At 43.7% G+C, this 23,602-nt stretch overlaps 1 protein-coding gene across 8 annotated transcripts in view; it reads left to right on the top strand.

The window, feature by feature from the left end:
- The window catches only part of NOS1 (nitric oxide synthase 1), a 290,226-nt gene that overhangs the window by 215,833 nt on the left and 50,791 nt on the right, over nucleotides 1-23,602 (top strand). For all 8 annotated transcript variants that reach the window (XM_083151464.1, XM_083151463.1, XM_083151458.1 and 5 more), the window contains exons 4-10: nucleotides 7,037-7,174; nucleotides 9,949-10,094; nucleotides 11,324-11,486; nucleotides 14,439-14,530; nucleotides 15,709-15,850; nucleotides 16,988-17,127; nucleotides 22,865-23,039. In XM_083151464.1, coding sequence (XP_083007590.1) covers nucleotides 7,037-7,174; nucleotides 9,949-10,094; nucleotides 11,324-11,486; nucleotides 14,439-14,530; nucleotides 15,709-15,850; nucleotides 16,988-17,127; nucleotides 22,865-23,039 — 996 coding nt within the window. The remainder of the gene's footprint in view (nucleotides 1-7,036; nucleotides 7,175-9,948; nucleotides 10,095-11,323; nucleotides 11,487-14,438; nucleotides 14,531-15,708; nucleotides 15,851-16,987; nucleotides 17,128-22,864; nucleotides 23,040-23,602) is intronic.

Below are 23,602 nucleotides of genomic sequence, written 5' to 3'. Positions count from 1 at the left end.
AGAAGACTCTGAGTCCTTAATCTCCGTTATGTCAGTTCCATTATACTGTGTACATCATCTATTTAGTGATGTAGGTTTACAGTCCCCATGAGGACATTTACTATTGTGTGAATGAAGCACCCGCTTGCCAGCATGTAAATATTATATCACGTATCCTGAATTGCACTTTCTGAAGACATATGACAATGATGTCAACACGAGGACATGCGAAATGGCATTTTGAAAACATTTGAGACATATAGGCCGTTATTTAGACCTAATTGCACGGCTGCAAAATTCGCAAGGGAGCGATTATCCATACACCGTACGGATCGTAGCGCGCATGCACGCAGTCCTGCCACAAAATCCTGGCCATATGCTTTGATTTACAAAAATCCGTCATTTGTGGGTGGTATTATCCGTATGTTTGCTGGGAGTGTCAGGGAGAACGCAGGCGTGCTCAGGCATTTGTGAGGAAGTAATATGACGTCAGCTCCGACACTGCACAGCCTGTTTCTATTGGTGCTGCCGAGTAAATCATGGGCTACGCATAGAGTGGGATTTTACTTGGCTTGGAGGTGATTACCTGATCGCAGGTCTCTGCAAATTAGCATAGAACTGACCAGATCTTAATAACCCCAATAATACCACAGACAAACTTTCAGGGACAAATTATGAAAACTGTATTTGTGACCGACACTTATTCATTCAATAAAAAATGATATACAGTAGAGGGTATTACAAGTTTGTCCAAAAATGTATCACGGTAATTTCTCTTATTTAAATGGTAAATCAGTGACAAGAATACAGTGTTTTTATGATACAAAATGCAGATGTTTATTCAGGGTTGCCTACCTTTGAAAATTCATTTCAGTGAGAAAAGTAAAACGCATGGGCAGGGCCTTGCATCGCCAGGGGGCGGTCCTTGCATTGCCAGGGGGCGGTCCTTGCATCACCAGGGGATGGGCTGGGAGTCATCAGGGGGCGGGTTGTGAGTCACAAGGGGCAGGCCATGCATCACAAGGGGGTGGGATATGCATTGCCAGGGGCTCATTTTGGTGTGTGTGCAGCACAAAATTTACTGATCAGAAGCTTGGATGCATGTTATATGTCATCAGCGCTGTCCAATGTCCCAGACTAGGGACAAGGGTGCAGCAGCCAGTGGTAGCAGGGTGGCTGGGAGACACCTCTTCTCCTCCTCCCCTGCTCAGGATGGAGCAGCCAGCCAGGCACTAGTGAATGAGTGTGTGCTGCTAGCTGAGTGAGTGATGTTCCTCCGCATACTGTATCTGTGGCAGTGTGCCTTGCACCTGGCTCCCGTCTCACAGGGAGAGATGCAGGGAGCGAATTCCATGTGTGTGACGGCGGGTGAGAGAAGTACTTCTTATCCCTGTCCCCATTAAATACATGAAGTTCTTCTTGCCCTGCAGTCCTGTCGGCAGCAACACCGTGCCGGCGAGATGATCTAGCACATGCGCAGTACGCCTTGCGGAAGATCACGTTGCGGCTGCGGGAGAAAAGGGTCCTCTCCCGGGAGTCCGTGAGATGTCCCAGGATTCCGGGAGTCTCCTGTGTTTATTATATGTGAACCACTGAGCCTCTTTCTTTTAAATAATTAGATTTTGATTTTAACAGGCAGATATATAAAATATGGCAACTAGAACTGTGAAAGAGCTTTTCTAAATATGCTTTCTTAGATTTACTAAATCTTCTAAAAAGGAAGAGTGTTGATGCTGCAGTGAGGTTGTCTGTGTGAAAATCAGTCATGGCTGCAGAAGCACTGCCAGTACGACAAGGACTAAGGGGCCGTCCTGTCGGATGAAAATTAAACAGCATTGAACCTTCGACCGACCGAGTATGGACGGTCAAGACAGTTTTTTGCCGTTTATCGCTCTTACGGGACAGCGTACACACATATACAATTGAACGGCTGTCCGACCAAGAACGAAAGAACGGCCCGACAATTGTATATATGTGTACCCAGCTTATGACAAACAGGGCTGCTGACAGTTCTGCTGGGCCATGGCAATTAGGGGAGGTGTGGCCAGGTCCCCTCCTTACTATTAGATGGAAATCGGGGGAGCCAGTGGCACAGGGAAGGCCGACAAGAGGGCAGATCCAGGGGGATAAATCTCCCCCCCCCCCCCAGGCACATCAAGAGAGCACTGACTGCTGCCACAGCTGCCTCTCTCCCCAGCCCAGCACACAAAAGCAAGTGCTGGCTACGCATAGAGGCTGCAGAAGCAGCAGCGTTCTCCCTGCCCGAATTCAAAAGTGCATGTGCAGGTTGGGAGAATGGGAGTACCTGCTCCACCACCACCTCTCAGTGGCCCTGGGTAACAAACACTTCCTTATGCAACTAGATTAGAAAATGCTAGCTAGAATTGAATCAGCAGGTATGTAAATGATGATTCTGAGGTGCAAACTACCTCTCAAACGTTCTAATTTTGGTGAAACCGGTCCTCTCTTTAGGCACTGTCCTGCTGTCCCATGCAGGGGCCACGTTGTCCCGTGGTAGTAGGGGGAGAAAAGTTGGAGGACCCCTCTATCCCACTACTATGCATATCAGAGCAGCTGTGAACAGATATTGGGCCTGATTCACCTTGACCCGCTAAGCAGCGTAAATTTGCTGCTAAGCGTACCCTGTAATGCCACCACCAGGTGAGGGAATGCCTGCCCCCTGCTTCCAATGAGAACATCCCCACCGCAATGCAAATAAACATCCATTCGCACTGGAGTGTACAGGGGCAAAGATCATCCGATGGTCACCGATCATCGAATGATTTTTACCCACTTTGCAAATATAAGTCAGTCTTGACCTATATTTGCAGCGTGTGGCTCAGAGAACAAAGCAGGCAGCTGACATCCTGTTACGTCAGCCACCCGCCCCCGACAGGCAATGGCCCGTCCGTGTACCAATATTAGCATATACGCATGTGCAGAGCCAAAACATCGGTCCCCGGAGCTAATACGCTGGGGACCAATCAAACCGGAATCAGGCCCATTTTGCGCATGTGAAAAAATGGTGCGTTGCTTGTTGGCACAGCATTTCACAAGGGTCCTGCTTACATCCATAGAAAAGTTAGTGCTTGGCGATTGAGTACTGTGGTATAAAATGACACATATTACAGTTCTTATACCCAACGCCTTTTCTTGCTTACAACAATTGGATTCCTCAGAGCCGCTGGGGTCCATTCTTTCTTAATACACACATTTCATAAAAGGACACCAATAAATGTCCTGAAGCGTAATATGCTTTCATACTAAGCACAGACCAATCTTCACCTGACAGCGGTTCCTGCATCTTCCCTGCACCTTCTCTTACCAGCTTCATATATAAGATACTATATATATATATATATCTCAATCAACAAAATGCGTCTTATTATATGGTAGAGACCAACAAGGTCAGTAGACATAAGCCTTCCAATATGCCAGCACCTGAAGTCCTGTATTCCAGCTTTCTTGATAAATACAATTTACAATGAGGCCCTAAAGCTTTGAGAGTTAACAGTTCATACAATATACTGGAAGGGACTAAACGTGAATGTTTCTGTATATATATATTTATATATATATATATATAGAGAGAGAGAGAGAGAGAGAGAGAGAGAAAGAGAATCCCAAATCTGCAACCAAAGTGACTTTAACAAAGCTACAGACAACACTCACAAGTGTTTATGTGCAGCTGACAATGGGTCCCTCAGAACATCGATAGACCGTGCAAGTGCATGATACGCTGTGCGCGGGGTCCCCTTGCATACGGACCCTGTGAGTGATAACCTCTGCTGGCCGTATGCCGGGTGACTGACAGGCAGGGTGCGTTTAGGGGTGGGCTCCCAACGTTTCACGGGTGTGCCCAGAAAAATGGTGGGCGCGACCATAAAAATGCTGGGCATACAGCTGCCTGCTCAGGGCGAGCGCATGACGTCGGTGCCTGCCCCAAATTTGCATCGATACAAGCAGCTGCTAAGTGAATCCTGGGTCATGCGGCGGCTGCAAGCGCTGGGGGCACAATAGGAGAAGTCCTTCAATTGTAAGGCACCATCGGATGATTGCTCCTCTGTGCGGCCACATGCAAACAGATGTGCAGGGGTACACATGTGTTCTCATCCCTGCACAGGGATGCCTTCGGTGGGGGAAGCTTGCTAGGCTGCAAAAACATGCAGTCTAGCAAGTATGTATGAATTGGACCATTTGTCCAGAGTTATCTGGGTCACCAACTTATCTACTTATCAACTAGAGCCAACATTGTTTGGTAGGGGGAAATATACTAAGATAAATAAATAAGAAGTAGATTCTGATTGGTTGTCCATAGCAACATCCCATGTGAAATAGAACTCCTATCTTATTAAATTTCCCCTATATTCTTGATAAATATCCAGAAATCCCTAATCTATGATCTCTATGTATAACTGCCTCCGTATCTATATATTCCTCTATATAAGTTTTCTATATTATTATTAGCAATTGTTTTTATTTTTTTAGGCAACTAGTGTAAATAACACTAAACAGTGCACACAGAGGTCATGCATGCAGTGCATCCTGAGATGTGTACTCCTCATGAGATTCCGACCGCCGGGATTTCATACTGATCCCATACATGTGACTGATGGTCTATATAAGCAGCATTTGGGTGAACGTTTACCTATACTTAGCCTGGTTACAGTGCCCCTTCCCTTTCCTGGTCTGCTTTTTTATTCATATGGAGTTCTAAGCGGCAGATGCATGAAGATTTGCAGTCACATCACATGAAGAAGAACGAGATAGGCTACACAAACTGGTGAACCTCTATCTGCATCAGCTCCTTTATGTCTTGTGTAGTGGTATTTCAAAAGAGCTCCAGGTTACAAACATCAGCGTGTATATGTGTTATTGGAATTTGATGAAAATTGATTATTATAATAATTTAGGGACATATTTGTAAACTTTACAGGAATAATCAGTTGTTGGCAGTAAAGTACAAAGCTTGATGGTCTCACCTGCAGAAAATAACAGGAAAGGTCTGTGGGGTCATTTTTTGTGTGTAATTGCTTAACATTTTTTAAGGTATAGTTACCCCATAAAAAATATGTTAACATAAAGATACACTGCACTCAGTGGCGGATTCAGGGGGGGGCACCCGGGCACGTGCCCCCCCCTGTCATTTATTTTGTAGCTGAGGACCAGGGCTTTCCAACGAGCCCAGCCTCGTGTCTCTAGCCCCCCGGGAACCAGAGATATCGCCTGGCAAACCTGTAACGTTTTTTCCCGATAGGATAATATGGGACCCGTCAATTCCGACCCCCACCCGGTTCCGATGGCTGCCAGTTCCCGCCCTGGCATCACAGAAGCTTGTGGTTAATTTCATTCAATTCCAAATCGCTGGGCCTTCTATATGATACCAGGGTGGTCCAAATCGGTCAATCGGTTCCAGGGATATTGCGTGTAAACCGTTTTTTTTATTTTTGAAATGTAATTTCATGGCTGTTCATGTTCTTTGAGGGCAGATTACTCTGGAACCAAACGTTCCAGTTTCACTGGACCAAAATGATTCAAAGCCCACTCAAAAGTTCTTCAATATAATACTTGTCTCATGTAAATGGATCAGTTGGTTCCGAAGATATAGCCGGTTAAATGAGATAACTGGTTAAAGGGGGGAGTGGTGGTTTTCTCTCCCCCCTCACACCAGAAAATGCAGGGACTAGGCTGGTGTAAAAGGGGCCAACCTGGGAATGCATTTTCTGGTGTGAAATGGGTATTATTTCAAATAGCCGGGACCTGCAGTGCTCTGAATACAGCCAGGCTCTGCCACTGTCAGTGGCTATCACTTCTGCCTGGCGGCGGCTGTCCCCCATTTACCACGAGCATTTATTCCCCCTTGGCAATGAGCATGTAATCCCACATGGCAACGAGCATGGAACCTCTGGCAATGAGCATGGAACCCTTGGCAGTGAGCATGTAGAGAAGCAGCACTTATGTAGTATAATTTTTAATAGGCATTATGGTGTTTGGCATAACACATAATGGACATAATGGCGTGTAACTTAACGTGTAATGGACATTATGGTGTAAATGTTTAATGCGAGCCTTTGGTGGACAATGTCCCTGTTTATGAAGTGTATTGTGAATTTTGGCTTAATCTGTGTGGCATTATGTGAATTCTGGCTCAATCCATGTGGCATTATGTGAATTTTGGCTCAATCCGTGTGGCATTATGTGAATTTTGGCTCAATCCATGTGGCATTATGGGAATTTTGGCTCAATCTGTGTGGCATTATGTGAATTTTGGCTTAATCCATGTGGCATTATGTGAATTTTGGCTCAATCCTTATGGCATTTTATGCATTTGGCTCAATCCGTGTGGCATTATGTGAATTTTGACACAATCTATGTGGCATTATTTGAATTTTGGCTCAATCCATGTGGCATTATGTCAATTTTGGCTCATTCCATTTGGCATCATGTGTAAGGGGCAAGTATAATGGGGTCTAGTATTTTGTTGCATAATTTGTAGAAGTTGTATATGGTGTTGACACGCCCCCTGTTGAGTGGACACACACCCTTTTCCGGAGCGCGCCTTCTGCGTGCGCACAACTACATCCTTCACTTTTGTCGCCATGGTGGGCCTGCGTACTTTAAATGCCAGGGCCTATTTTTAATTCCATTCCCACCCTCTCCTGCCGCTCTCTTAGCATGTACACTGGCACCACTAACACAGCCCCTCCCCCACCCAAACCCTTTTTTATCATGGTGCCCCCCCTGTCATTTTATCCTGGATCCGCCCCTGACTGCACTGTAGTTCACTTGTGAGCTGACTGATTCATGAAAGGTTTATATTCAGACATATTTAATGCTATCATCACGTCAAATCTGTCAATAATAAACAGGATATAGAATTTAACTATGAAATGATCTTGGCATGTTTGTCAAAAATGATTCATTTCTATACTTTGGCTTCATGTACCTGTTTCATTGTTGTGTAAACCAGATATATACAATCTACAACTTCTCTATAGCTCATCCTGATCTTTTCTCTCCTTCCCCTGTGGTGCTGGCATCTGTCCCTCTATTCCAGGTTTCAGCCTCCGGGAGACAGTCTCCTGCAAAGAGCCAGGTGAATGAAAGTCCTTCCAAGTGTCCTCGTTATCTAAAAGTGAGGAATTGGGACTCAAACAGCATCCTGCATGACACCCTGCACATCAAGGCTTCCATGGTAAGCTGCACACAAAAACCTGATTCTTGTTTAGAAGTAAAGTAAAAACAGCAAGTAACTTTGTATCTGGAACAGGCCATGTTGCCATGCAAGGACAAGTAAATACATTATTATTTGTCTGTGCAGTGTACATGCTGGCTGCTTTTGCACTTTATTTTGAAACTGCAATTTAGATTTCAATTTGAACACACCCCACCCAAATATAAATCTCTCTGCACCAGCTACATCTGCCCCACCTGCAATGCAACATGATTTTGCCCAATTGCTTGCTTTTTTTTGCCTTGCTTACAAACATGAATCAGGCCTATTGTCAGTATATCTAACCACGCTTTTTTTGTACATTAAAAGACTGCTTGCTATGAACATGCCACCCCAGCACAGTCTGTGTGGGTATATTACATTATGGAGCGGAACTGCCGGAGACAATGTTCTTTTGAACAGTTCTTTTGAACGAGTGTGCCGTTGCTCACTGAAAGGTGAACAGTAGTTCTTCTTGGAGGCCTATTTTTATGATATGTTCTGTTTTGTTTTTATACAATGAATTAGGCTGTATGAGTCAGTGGGGTGTGGTATGACTCACCGACAGTTGGGATCCCGACAGTCATTATCCCGACGTCGGGATCCCAACTGCCTGGCCTCAGACAGCGTGGCCAGCGCAACAAAGCCCCTTGCGGGCTCACTACGCTCGCCACCTATTCTATTCTCCCTCTATGGGGGTCCACGACCCCCACGAGGGAAAATAGCCGCCGGCCGTCGGGAACCCGGCCGTCGGTGTTTTAACAGTCGGGATCCCGACGTCGGGTTAATGACTGTCGGGATCCCGACTGTCGGGACCCCGTCCGGCACCCGAGTCGGTGAACTTATATGTGAACTGCATGAATCAGTGAACTACTGAACTAGTACTGAACTACTTGCAAGGACTCATGAGTCGGTGAACTAATCAATGCTTTGTATGAATCAGTGAACTACTGAACTACTTGCAAGGACTCATGAGTCATCAGGACAATGTAGTTCATACAGATCTGCAGAGTCCAGACCATCTCTGAAAATAATATTGAGAGGAAACTAAAAATCCTTAAAAAGGAGTTTCCTTAACTGGAATTTCTAACTAGATGCAAGCTGAATAACATTGCTCCTGGATGCACTCATTTGCATTTATACAGAGGTAAAAAAAAATGTCTTCTTCCCCAAAGGGGTGGTAGAGTGTCCCACTGTATAAATGTCATTGTAATTTTATATCTAGGCGTATGCCATATTTATCTATATTGTATGTCTTTGAATAATTATTTGCGATTAATTGGTACCAAATAAATTCAAAATCAGTCAAAATGTAAATAAAACTACTACACTCATAACAGAAATAACCATTATTTTAATTCAAAGCGAGCTAGTGAACTAGTGAACTGTCCAAAAGGTATTGAATGACCAGGGTGTTAATGGAGAAGATCATTTGCATTATATATTGCGGGATTACTTAATGTAGAAACTCTGATTTCAGCATTATTTTACTTCAAAATTGAAATGCTAAATAGAACCCATGAGCATTTATGTTTTCACAAAACAGCATAAAAATACCTTACTGCATAGACTAGAATTTGCAACTCAACTATAGGAAATGGTAACAAGGGCATAAATATTTATATATGAATTAGGAAATGTACATAATAGGGGCCAAATGTAATATGGTGTGAGAATCAGAAAGTGAGAGATTTTGGAAGAATTTTCGGTACTTGTGTACAATCACGGCTCCCACGATGTCCATCGCATGGAAAAAATCGCATCGCATGTGAGCGCATGCGATCGCATGCGATCGCATGCGATTGCATGCGATTTTTAACAGAAATGCATCCAAATGCATTGAAATTAGTATCAAACATGTTCAATGGCCCCCAAATGTAATTTTTCAGGCTGTACCACCCCCACTATCAACGCAAACCCGAAGCGTGGCGTGCGCAGCGAGCCCGCGAGGGGCGGCGGTACGCGTCCTATGACCTTTTGATACCCCCACTATCCACGTCGGCGTGGAGTTGAGAATAGAAAGTGTGGCGAGCGCAGCGAGCCACCGAGCCCGATGCGCGGCGAGCGCAGCGAGCCCCGCGAGGGGACATGGATACCTTCACAGGTATACGCGTCCCCTCGCGGGCTTCACAGGTGTCCGCGTCCCCTCGCGGGCTTGCTGCGCTTGCCACGCTTTGGGCTCGCCACACTTTCTATTCTCAACTCCATGCCGACGTGGATAGTGGGGGTATGAAAAGGTCGTAGGACGCGTACCGCCGCCCCTCGCGGGCAAGCTGCGCTCGCCACGCTTCGGGTTCACATTGATAGTGTGGGTGGTACAGCCTGAAAAATGACATTTGGGGGCAATTGAACATATTTGATACTAATTTCAATGCATTTGGATGCATTTCTGATAAAAATCGCATGCGATGCGATTGCATGCGATTTTTAAAAATGAATAAAAAACTGCAAAAACTGCATGCCATCGTATGCCACTACATATGGCATGCGATGGGAGCCGTGAAAGTACACAAGTACCGAATTTCTCTTCTTTTTTTAAAGCGGCAATCAATTACATGGCAAAATCAATCTGGTTTTGCCGTGTAAATGAGTGCGGCTTTAAAAAAAAAAAGAGAAAATTCTTCCAAAATCTCTCACTTTCTGATTCTCACACCATATTACATTTGGCCCCAGGTGTCACACAATAATGATAACACACATGATTATAAAAAAGGCTGCAATATAATTTTGTCACATTTAATGTTATTTGTTTTTAGCCAACGCCTTGTACACAGCAGCTGTGCATGGGATCTGTCATGACTCCTCCACAGTATGTCCGTAAGCCAGAAGATGTACGCCCTAAAGGACAGCTTCTACCCCTTGCCAAGGAATTCATTGACCAATATTACACTTCAATTAAAAGGTATTCAACTAAATGTGTTCTTAAGTATGAGCAGATTTACATTTGACGTACATGGAGTGGCTGTCATTGAAAAACAGGGTCATTTACGACCATGCACTGCCAAATTCAACATTGTCATTGTCTATTTGGCCCACGATGGGAATGTACATCTGTTTATCTTTCTGGAAATCCATTTGATAGGAGTAAAAATGTACCTTAAATATTTTATATCATGTCTTATTGAATACCCTTTTATACTGCATTTGTTTTTTATTTCATTATATAATTCATGAAACAGTTGATCTGTCTCTAACAATTGTTTTTTTTGTTTTTTGTTTGTTTTTTAGTAATATTATTTATATGGTTACTTGATCTTAAAGATACAGCTAAACAGAGCAATTACAGTATATGGTTCCTATTGCCTCATCTGCAATATCTGCTTGTTTCGTAGAGCAATACATATTGCAGACTTCAACTAAATCAGAAATACATAACACATGGGATCCTTGAAAAGTTTCTGGACTCATGTGTTATTGCAGCTCTGAGCGCTGGTCATTGGGGATTATGCTTTGCGAAGCATAATCCCTAATAAGTGAAGGCTGTCGGAGTAATTAAATAGCCTCCTGGGAATCCTTTAGTTGTGGTAATTTACCACGGGTTAATTGAATAACCCCCCCCCCCCCTATACACTAAGAACCAGACACTTTCTTTCATCGTCTTAGCTGCCATAGACATATAAAAGCTTGAATCTATGGTTATAGACCAGGGGTCCTCAAACTATTTTGCTGTGGGACCCCATCAGAAAATAAAATTAATGACAGGACCCCAGCAAGTTGATGCAGAAGGTCATCACATCACATGTGCAGTCAGCAGACAGCACATACATGGCAGCATGGTGGAGGCGCAAAATGATGGGAGGAGTCTAAAATAACAGACAACTCAACAGATTTTTCAGACTCCTTGAATCCCTGACTGAGATTAGAGAAAGTCATCAGCCTGATGGTCAGCAACATGGAGTTGCGACCCCATGCTGAGAAGGTCTGGACCCACTTTGGGGTCAGGACCCACAGTTTGAGAACCACTGTTATAGACATAGAAGCTGGCCTCTATTGTTTTGTCATTTATAAATAAAAGCATGTTAAATAATTCATGATAATTGTTTTGAGTTTCATAAGTTTCATGAAATTTAGGCCAAACTTTTGGATCATTGCACTATTTTCTTTATCATTGTCTATTTTGTTTTCTTAAAGATTTGGCTCCAAAGCTCACTTAGAACGACTGGAAGAAGTGAAAAATGAGATTGAAGCCACAGATACGTATCAGCTTCGAGACACTGAGCTTATATATGGAGCTAAACATGCCTGGCGCAATGCAGCACGATGTGTGGGGAGAATCCAGTGGTCCAAGCTGCAGGTAAGGCTATTTTCTGTGCTTAACTATTTTACACCAGCTGACATATGTATACTATCCATGTGGGGTCACAGGTCATTTATAAAAGGAAATCTACAAAGTGCTCATAGAATTGTGAGCACAAAACAAGTGGGATTTACCTCCAACATATACCTACTGTTAGGGAACTCTTGCATTATTTTTTGAATCCTTATCTAACCCAATCTACTGGATGGCCTTTACCAATAACAGCCACCATTGTTTCCTTAGTGCAGACAGCACCGGTACTTGAGATGCCGCCTGAACTTTACCTCCAGGAAGTAGGGATCCACATATCAATAGGCAAGAGACCGCCAACGGACATGGAGAAGTAGACACAGAATGAAGTGACTAAGTAAAAAAATACTGAGAGCTAATCCACAAACCTGAATACGACTGGACTGTAGTGGCAAACAGAGCAGATTGGAAAGGCAATACCTCCGGGATGATTCCCTACTTAAAGAACTAATGTGCAGGGCCCAGACTTTAAACATGAAAGAGACTGAGAGTCTCCATGGACAGTGTACACAGGGGAGGATGCAGCAATGCAAATAAGGTGACACAAATAATACATAAAGCAACAATGCAGACAGGTGTTATAAGCAGCATTAAATAGACAGAATCACAACCGAAAACTAAATGCAACAATGCAATAAGATGGTATAAGCAACTAATGCAACAATGCAGCAGGATAAAATCAGACATATAAAATAAATGCAACCAAAAGTTTTGCAGTAGATGGAATAAGCTGCAGCAAGTACTGAAGGTACCCATACATGGTACAATTGCTGTGTGCGATGAGATGTACACTCTGGCGCACATTTCATTGCACATTTCAAAAAGTATGTGCTGCACATACTCTTTGAACTAGATCACATTGCATGCAAATCGCATTGCATGAGATGCAATCTAGTCCAATAATTGCTGTCTGTCAACCTAGTGGTGTCGACCCAATGCTTGTCGACCTAGTTGGTGTAGACCTAACAACCCACACCCATGCACCCACCAACCAGAGCACCTCCCGCCGTATATGCACGCCTCCCCGCATATAAGTCACTAAGCATGCATTTCGCCTGGGGTGCGCATTGCTGGACAGCCTTGACTGTGGCCACTAACACCTACCACACTTTGTACATTGTACCATCATAACATTATTCTTAACTGATTCTTTCATAGTGTTGTACAGTACACACAGAGGTTCCCAAATGTACAGAATCAGAAAGATTGGAGACTAGAATCAGCAATGGCAAGTACTTATAATGGGTAGTCACTAGAGTTTCATCATTATATTTGTATGGTGTAGAGGTAATATGCAGTGGTGGCCCAAGAGGTGGGGCTGCAGCAGAGTTCATAATTCAAATAGGGGAGACCTACCAACTGCTAATGACTCAGCAGTTGGTAAGGCTCCCCTATTTGAATTATGAACTCTGTTGCATCTCCATCTCTTGAGCCACCACTGGTCATATATGCACAGTAGTGCCAGTCTATATAGAAGTATATCAGATTAAAACGGAACACTACACTTTTTTCTACATCCTTAGTTTCTGGTGACGTTTTCTGCTAAGCTTAACGGTTTTCAATCAGAAGGGATCACAATATAAACGTGTATTTATTTGATGCATAATCTTTGATAAAGTCCTCGTTGGGGAGGAAACGACTTAGAGTCTACCTGGACTGAGCCTTTTGACCCTGTGAATAGCGTATTAGTATTTGTGGGAACATGCTATGCAAAGAAATCCCGGACACCTGCTAATGCCATGCTAAGAACTGGCCGTTACCATCAGCACCTCTGCACACCGTTCTTTATTGCATCCATTGGTGTATAGCTGTCAGCGCTCCCTACATTCAAAGACCCAGGCAATCGGTGAAGCTCCTGCCAGAGTATAAGCCGCCAGTTCTACAGCAAAGAGACCCAGCCAGCGCCACAGGAGAGCGTTCCGGATGTCCTGCTTGGCTTATTCCCTGTGGTAAGCGGCTCACTACATCCGTAGCATGCCGGACAAAGAAGGTCTATGCCAAGACCAGATAATAAATTTAAAACCTTTGCTCTGATAAAAGTATTGTTACCACGATATTTAATCCCCTAGGGCCTATCTGATTGAACTTAACCATGGAGGTACAATTCAGTCTTAACAACCTCAAGGAGGACATATACACTATATTGATCTTATTATCCACCTTATCACCGCAGGGTATATCAATGTATCATTATACTGCATATGCCTATATATCCTTTTGATGTGTTTGGCTAAAACAGCGCCATACGTATGTTTATCAGTACTTAGTATATAATGGGGTCTACAGTATTTTCTAAACCTGGAGAAAGATAAAGTGGACAGAGATAAAGTACCAATCAAATAGCTCCCAATTGTCATTTATAAACCCGGCCTGTAATACAGCAGTAAGGAGCTGATTGGCTGGTATTTGACCTTCATTCGCTAGTCTTTATCTCTCTCTAAGGCTTAGTAACTAGACTTAATATCCTAAGATTAATGTCATGCAGCTGACATGATGCGAGGTCCTGACTAAATGCCAGGTTCTCTAACAGTGTGCTTCGGTCATGGCTAAAGTGTTTCCTGTCCCTGTAGACAAAAAAGGCAGCTGCGTTTCAAGGAAAACCTGTTATCGACAGTGATACACTGTATTAAAGCAAACTTAATTTACATGGCTTTGTCATGTTGTATAATGCAGTTTACACTAGCTATTAGAACACAGTTTTAAGCTCCATGGAGAAAACAGATAACAGTTATTTCCTGTTGTCATCTTCAAGACCTAACCCTGTAAAGTCTCTAAATAACATTTTCCATCGTATATGAATGAAAACTTTACATAATATACCATATTGAGTCTAGATTCCTGGATTGCTTATATAAGAGATTTATTTGACACTATGGAAAACTGAAATGACACATCTTATATTTCCTTAATATTGTCCAGGTCTTTGATGCTCGAGACTGCACCACCGCTCATGGAATGTACAATTACATCTGCAATCACATCAAGTATGCCACCAACAAAGGCAACCTCAGGTGAGACTACGCAATGTTACCTCAGGTGAGACTACGCAATGTTCACATATGGGAAGCAGAAATCCTATCTTCAGTACAAAATGGTTACACAATGACAGCAATCATCTGCCTGTCATTGTAGTACTACATATGCCTAACAATTACATGAGGAAAACGGTACTTGTGTACTTTCACGGCTCCCATCGCATGCTATCGCATGCCATATGTAGTAGCATGCGATGGCATGCGATCGCATGCGATTTTTAACAGAAATGCATCCAAATGCATTGAAATGAGTATCAAACATGTTCAATGGCCCCCAAATGTCATTTTTGAGGCTGTACCACCCCCACTATCAACGCGAACCCGAAGCGTGGCGAGCGCAGCGGTACGCGTCCTACGACCTTTTCATACCCCCACTATCCACGTCGGCATGGAGTTGAGAATAGAAAGTGTGGCGAGCGCAGTGAGCCACCGAGCCCGAAGCGTGGCGAGCGCAGCGAGCCCCGCGAGGGGACGCGGACACCTGTGAAGCCCGCGAGGGGACGCGTATACCTGTGAAGCCCGCGAGGGGACGCGTATACCTGTGAAGCCCGCGAGGGGACGCGTATACCTGTGAAGCCCGCGAGGGGACGCGGACACCTGTGAAGCCCGCGAGGGGACGCGGGCACCTGTGAAGCCCGCGAGGGGACGCGTATACCTGTGAAGGTATCCGTGTCCCCTGGAGGGGCTCGCTACGCTCGCCACGCTTCGAGCTCGGTGGCTCGCTGCGCTCGCCACACTTTCTATTCTCAACTCCACGCCGACGTGGATAGTGGGGGTATGAAAGGGTCGTAGGATGCGTACCGCCGCCCCTCGCGGGCTCGCTGCGCTCGCCACGCTTCGGGTTCACGTTGATAGTGGGGGTGGTACACCCTCAAAAATGACATTTGGGGGCCATTGAACATGTTTGATACTAATTTCAATGCATTTCTGTTAAAAATAGCATGCGATCGCATGCGATCGCATGCGATGCGATCGCATGCGATTTTTTGCTATGCGATGGACATCGTGGGAGCTGTGATTGTACACAAGTACCAGGAAAACTTTTCATAAATGTAACCTTATGTTCTGCGTATACAAGTTCTGCTGTACACAGTAATTCCCCTCAGTCCCCTGTAAAAGTGTCTAACGGGTGTTTTACTGATGTCTCTTCACAGATCAGCGATCACTATCTTCCCCCAAAGGACTGATGGGAAACATGACTTCAGGATCTGGAACACGCAGCTCATCCGTTACGCAGGATACAAGCAGCCTGATGGCTCGGTTCTTGGTGACCCTGCTAATGTAGAGCTGACTGAGGTGATGACATGTGTAGCGCAGATGTCAGAGTTGGTTTGTCTAGATAAGCGTTTCTCATGATTTGAAACAAGAGTACATATGAAAGGTTCAATGCGTACTACCGTTTATTAAATTAAACTCAAAATAGTAATTTAGCACAAAAGTAATAAATACAACCTCATAAAAATTTAAATATTTCAAGAAATGAAGTGCTATTTGGCTGACATTAATAGACAATGAAGAATATTTGGAATACGTATAAACACTGTAGGCGGTACTTGGGATAAATGACTGCATGATACCAGTCATACGAGGATAAATGATGAGAAACTGGGTCAGGAGATCTTAACATATAGTTTACAACCCAAAAAATTTGTTTTTGTGTAGTAGGGGTTACTAAACTAATGCTGCTTTCACATTGCCTAAATGTTTGAGACCCGGTATTTTGAAACGGCATTTAAAATGGTATATTACCGTTTTAAACCCCTTTCACACTGCACATAAATACCGGGTCTCAAGCAGGTTTGCAGTGTGAAAGCAGGACAGACAGTAGCTATAAGACAGCGTAGTGCATATGTAATGAGCCAATCATTACATATGCGCATATGTAGTAACGTAGTGTATATGAATGAGCCGCTCATTACATATGCACTGCGCTCATTACATATGCACATATGTAATGAGTGGCTCATTACATATGCACTGTACTCTCATAGCTACTGTCTAAGTCCTATATACCGGTTCAGAGCCGTTCACACTGCATAAAAAAACGGCTCTGAACCGCATAGGACTCTGAACTCGGTTACAAATACTGGTTATTTGTAATCTGTAAATGCAGACTGGAGCTTTCACACTGCAGCTCTAACCGTTTTAAAAGGCAAAAAAATCGGCTAAATATCTGTTAAGAGCTGCAGTGTGAAAGGGGTATAATGATTCATTAGATTTTAACAAAAGCAATAAACAAAATGTATATCTTGTATCAAAAATACAACAATTTAAGAGAAATTAAGCTTTTCTTCCCAATTTACCCATGGGTTTCACTACTGATTCTTATGTGCATAAATATATATATATCATTACATATGGCACCTAGATGTGGAATGCTTAGCTTGTGTCCTGTTATATAGATGTATCACTAGGGATTATCTCTGTTGGCAGATTTGCATGCAGCAAGGCTGGAAAGCACCAAGAGGTCGTTTCGATGTCCTCCCTCTTGTTCTCCAAGCGGAGGGCAATGACCCTGAACTTTTTGAGATCCCACCAGAAATGATTATGGAGGTCCAGATTCGGCACCCTAAGTATGTTACCCAATTTTGTGCTTGTTATGGCTCATGTATTATGTAGGTTATAATATACAATCTATTGTACATTATAGTATACATTTACGCTGGTCACAAAAATGAGACAGTATTAATGTCATTTTTATTATACTGTATTCGTGAGTTTTACAATTAAATTGGGAATATCAGTATTGCAGTAGAGGTTATAGGTATAATAAATAATAAATAGATATTAACGCTGCACTCAGTGGCAAACGCAGGATTTTAGAGGGGTTTCCAAATGTAATCCGAAATCTCCCACTCTACTCTGCAGCACTTTGGAGTAAGTAAGGGAGTCTGGGAGAGTGGTATCAGCTCTAAAAATATTTTTATACACTGGATACTGTATGAAATAGAGTATTCATATTTAACAGTACAGATGGTCTATAGTATAGGCCAGTGGTTCCCAAACTGTGTGCCGTGGCTCCCTGGGGTGCCTTGGAGTACTTGCAGGGGTGCCTCAGGGTGGTGGTCCAGAACCAATTCAAATTGTTTGTGGTCCATGTAATAGGCAAAAACAGTGCTTGTGGCTTCTAATTAGAAAATATGTGGATAAGCAGAAGTTAATATTTGTCTCACCACATAACTGGACCAAAGCATGACATATAAGCACAATATATTTAATTTAATATTGTTTTTGTGAAATTCTTGATAACAAACTTTGCACCTAGGGGTGCCGTGAAAAATATTCTGATACTCTAGGGTGCCGTGATATAAAAAAGTTTGGGAACCACTGGTATAGGCTGTTTCAAACATTTATAAGGATAAGTGGTCAGGAAAAGGTTAAACATATCATAATAAATAAATACACAAACATTATAGAACCAGTACTGCACTTTCTAAGTTCAAAATCATTTACTTCATAGTAAGGCTCCTGTCTCTTTCTGATGGGTCCCGGATGACGCTCCGACAGTGGGGATCCCGACAGTCAGTATTCTGACGTTGGGACCCCAACTGTCGGTGGTCCGACAGGGGGGATCCCAACTCACAGGGGCTATTCTCTCTTGTGGGGTCCACGACCCCCATAAAGGAAAATAAAACCTGTGGCGAGCATCGTGAGCCACCGGGCCCGCAGCGTGGCAAGTGCAGTGAACCCACAAGGGGCTTCTTTGCGCTCGCCCCCCTGTCGGAGCACCGGCAGTTGGGATCCCGATGTTGGGATACTGACTGTCGGAATCCCCACTGTCGGAGCCCCATACCACAGCCGGGCCCTTCCTGATAGCAGCTACTGGGCCAGATTCTCTAAGCTTCAAAAGTGATAAAATAGAGAGTGATAACGAGCCAGCCAATCAGCTCCTGCCTGACATTTTTCAAACACAGTCTGTGACATGGCAGGTAGGAGCTGATTGGCTGGCTGTTTATCACTCTCCATTTTATCACATTTGAAGCTTAGAGAATCCGGCCCACTCTCTGGTCTATTGCGATTTCTGAGGGCTCAAATCCATGTGGTATGGTAGAAGAAGCTGGTACACTGGGCATGTGCAGCAGCTCTACTCTGTCCCTTACACTGCATGAGGTGGTGGCAGCTCTACTGATCATATTATATACCAGTGCTATTGTCATAATTTAAGGCACTTGCCAAGAGGAGGGAGGTTTCCGAGCAACCAGAAACCCCCCTGCGTTTGCCTATGGACTAATTTGTGCAGTCCTTTTCCTGTTGCTGCTCCTCCTCCACTCCTTGAGAAAACTGGCTTGTGAATGGTATTCCTGCTTATACACCCAGGGAAGCCCTGCACCACCTGTATCATTTTGTGATTATGTTGATCGGTCTGCATTGCGTACACAAAACTAAACGTGTCAATGTGCTGAGTTTAACTTGTCACTGCTATCAGACCTCACCTCTCCCATCTGTTTGCTTAGCTTCATATTATTAGTCTAAACTTACAGAAGCCCTGTCCTCTGTGCGAAAATCTGTCCGAATACAGACATTATTTTGCACAATTCTGTCAACTCTTCTTTGACAAATTACTGCTAATCGTAGCCTACAGTATGTACTTCAAACGCAACATTATCACACGTTATATCCCTTCAGGCACATTCAGATATGTGATTAATGCAGAGAATTTAGCATTGCCTGTAGTTCCAGCTCTCAGCTTTGAGACATGCACAGAGCATACAACAATACTTGTGTTCAACACTACGGGTGACATTTAATAGGATGCATATTTTCGTCACTTTCCAAAATCGCACCCTATCGCACTTTTCAAAATCGCATTTTTTTTTACAGAATACGCATATTTAATGGAATGCAAAATCCGAGCAAATAGGTGCCATAATGAGCGATTTTTAGTCATGAAAATGTGCGATTTTTAGTCATGAAAATGTGCGAATTTGAGGAAAAGACGCTTTCAGCCAATCAGGGCTGAGCTATGTGTCTCCATGGAGAAGCATCAAGCCAACCACGCTAATAGCCTCTATAGCGCTGGGACAGCACTATAGAAGCTGTTAGCAGCACCGGAGGAAGCCAGTTCACCCTGTTCACGAGGGGGGACCTCACGCCATATTTATTTAAAATTTTAACTTTTACACATTTTTGAAGACAGGACCATGCACAGATCTCAATGATCTGTGCATGGTTCTGGCAAATTCGCCTGTCAGAACCTGGTCTGCATGTGTGGCGATTTTTAGTAACAATTTCCCGTTTTCGCATCTCATTAAATATGCGATTTGCATACTTTATAATGGGAAAACATGTGGATGCAAGTCCCGGCGTTACTTAAAATCGCACCTTCAGAAGGCAAAATCCACATTTTTTTACGCTTTTCGCATCTCATCAAATATGCGATTTCGGAAAAACGTGCGATTTTCGCCGTTTTTGCTGAAAAAATCGCATCTCATTAAGGGGGAAATTTACTAAAGGAAATTTGTAAAAAATAGGTGTATTTGTATCCAGAAATACACTTATTTTTGACATTTACTATCCCGAAAATACGGCAATTCGTATTCGTATTGATGTGCTATCAATACGAATATGAATTGCCATATTTTCGGGATAGTAAATGTCAAAAATAAGTGTATTTCTGGATACAAATACACATATTTTTTACAAATTTCCTTTAGTAAATTTCCCCCTAAATGTCACCCTAGAGGTCTAATTCAGACCTGATTGCAGTACAAATTTGTTCTATAAATGGGCAAACCTATGTACACTGCAGGTGGGGCTGATGTAACATGAGAGAGTTAGATTGGGGTAGGGTGTGTTTAAACTGAAATCTAAATTGCAATGTATAAATAAAACAGCCAGTATTTACCCTGCACAGAAACAAAATAGCTCACCTAAATCTAACAGTGCGGCATGGTTTTACCCAATTTAAAAAAAAAAAAAATCTGAATTATGCCCTACATCAAGAATTAACAGCCACATGGGCCTAGGGCTGAAAATGATACTGAGAAGCAAAGAGCTGTGACCAGTGCTGTGTGTAGGTAATGCCAGTGCTGTGTGGGTGTGACCAGTGCTGTGTGGGTGTGACCAGTGCTGTGTGGGTGTGACCAGTGCTGTGCGGGTATGGCCAGTGCTATGCAGGTGTGGCCAGTGCTATGCAGGTGTGACCATAGCATTTGGGTGTGACCAGTGCTGTGTGGGTGTGACCAGTGCTGTGCGGGTATGGCCAGTGCTATGCAGGTGTGGCCAGTGCTATGCAGGTGTGGCCAGTGCTGTGCAGGTGTGACCATAGCATTTGGGTGTGACCAGTGCTGTGTGGGTGTGACCAGTGCTGTGCGGGTGTGGCCAGTGCTATGCAGGTGTGGCCAGTGCTGTGCGGGTGTGGCCAGTGCTATATAGGTGTGGCCAGTGCTATATGGGTTTGACCAATGCTGTGTGGGTGTGGCCAGTGCAATGCGGGTGTGGCCAGTGCAATGCGGGTGTGACCACTGCTATGTGAGTGTGGTCAGTGCTATGTGGGTGTGGCCAGGGATATGTGGGTGTGACCAGGGCTATGTGGTTGTGACCAGGGCTATGTGGGTGTGGCCAGTGCAATGCGGGTATGACCACTGCTATGTGAGTGTGGTCAGTGATATGTGGGTGTGGCCAGGGCTATGTGGGTGTGACCAGGGCTATGTGGGTGTGACCAGGGCTATGTGGGTGTGGCTAGGGCTATGCGGGTGTGGCCAATGCTATGCTGGTGTGGCCAGTCCTATGTGGCCATGTACACAATAACACTATCAGCCCCAATATCCCTAAATATGTAAAATTACAAAAACAATTGTGAGAACATAGAAATACAAATGTAATGCTCTGGCCAACCATGGGGCTACAGTAGCTGGACAATTTATCATCATCATGCTGCTCTGATGGTGGGCCTATTTCTATGTGGATGTCTGTAGCTCCATCCACCATCCATCTGTTCTCCTCTCAGTCAGCCTTAGGGCCTGATTCAGACCTGTTTGCTAGGCTGCGTTTACTGGCAGCTGAGCGAAGAGCTGAGCACCGGCCACCACCCGGCCGAATGCCTGCCCCCTCCCCCTGCCACCCACATCCCCTCGCTATCATGCAAAGGTATGTGTACAAGAACACATAACCGTGCCTGCGGCCGAAGGGGAGAGAAACCATTTGATGGTCACTGCTGCCCCCGTCAGTGTGAACACCTTGGCGAGAGTTCGCACAGGGGGTCTGCACATGGGCATACTCACACATGTGCAGACCCCCACCATTGGAAAAGGGGCCGAATTCAGCCCCGTCCGATCAAGCCTGAATCAGGCTGTTAGTGTCACCAAAATAAATATGGATGGCGCAGCCAACATTATTGCAGGTTACATTATTTGTTATGTTTAATGTGTTCAGCTGATTTTGCCGCAATATTACTACATATCACAATTGCCTCATGAAAACAAAATTGTTTTGTGTACCTTATTATATGTTCTATTGCGCTCCTCAGCATGTTTTTTCCGGTTAAGGAATTGCTTCAAAAATTGCTAATAATTTAGAAAGAGCACCACAGCTGCACACCGTAAGGGCCAGATGTATCAAGTTTCAAATAGCGATAAAATGGAGAGTGATAAAGAGCCAGCCAATCAGTTCCTAACTGTCATGGTATAGGCTGGGTTTCAAAAATGACAGGTAGGAGGTGATTGGCTGGTGGTTTATCACTCTCCACTTTATCACTTTTTGAAGCTTGATACATTTGGCCCTAAGTACATACTTGCCTATTATTCTGCAATGCCCAGGAGGCTGCCAAAAATAGGGTTGTTCTCCCAGACACCTGGATCTGTGGGCAAGTCTCCCGCAGACAAAGGTACCAAACATAATTGTGTTATTTGATTAATGATGCCATTGAGCAGTGATTGAAGCTTCAGAAAGTCAAGATGTACAAACATGGACAAATGGCCTGATTCTGGTTCACTCGCAAAAGCAAATTCTCTCTCTAATGGACAAAACCATGTGCACTGCGGGGGGGGGGGCAGATGTAACATGTGCAGAGAGAGTTAGATTTGGGAGCGGTTTTTACTTCAAACTGATATTTATATTACAGTGCAAAAATAAAGCAGCCAGTATTTACCCTGCACAGAAACAAAATAACTCCCCCAAATCTAACTCACTCTGCACACGTTACATCTGCCCCACCTGCAGTGCACATGGTTTTGTTCATTAGAGACAGAATTTGTTTTTGCAAGTGAACAAGAATCAGGCCCAAAATGCATACACATACACCACAGTACTATGCTGTTTGGGATATTATTTGCAGGTTAACCTCTACATAATATTCTGTTTTATCTTCAGATTTGAGTGGTTTAAAGACTTGGACCTGAAGTGGTATGGATTGCCGGCCGTATCCAGCTTGCTGCTAGAAGTCGGAGGCTTAGAGTTTACTGCATGTCCTTTCAGTGGATGGTACATGGGGACTGAAATTGGAGTTCGAGATTACTGTGATAATTCCCGCTATAACATACTGGAGGTACTGTGGCCTGGTAAAGAGCGCCACCTTTTGGTAGCTTTAGATGTCTGCATATTACATTTTACATGTTGCTGCATGTCAGTAACTAAAGTTAGATGCAGTATAGTCTTAATTACAATGTAGATACATGGGTTGCTGTCTAGAATACATTTTAAGAAAAGTCCACTTATTAATTTATGTTTATTGCCATCTCAGTTTCATATCTCTGCATTTGAGTGTATAGACCTTAACTGGCATTGTCATTGTTCTATTTAAAAAAAAAAGATGCTGTAAGTAATACAACGTAAATGTGCTTGCAAAACAAATCATATCTTGCACAAAACAAGCTGGACTGGGGTTGTAAAAATGCAACATAAGTCAGACCTGAGGTGGAAGTTTTTATGGGTGATAACATGGGTACTCTGAATACCTCTTGCTTTGTATTGCTATCATTTTTTTCTATTAACATTGGAGTCTGTGCTCTAGTCTAACTGACTTGTTTTGCTCTATTGTTTTTGTTTGATGTTTTTCTGTATTTTTAAGTTATGTATGTTTTCATGGGATCTCCTGTGGGTCCAGTTACA

Source organism: Crinia signifera, chromosome 1, assembly GCF_055691185.1.
Source record: "Crinia signifera chromosome 1, ASM5569118v1, whole genome shotgun sequence".
In the NCBI taxonomy this organism is placed as follows: Eukaryota; Metazoa; Chordata; class Amphibia; order Anura; family Myobatrachidae; genus Crinia; species Crinia signifera.
Note: the sequence above shows the minus strand (reverse complement) of the source record. Positions and strands in the feature narration are given on the sequence as shown.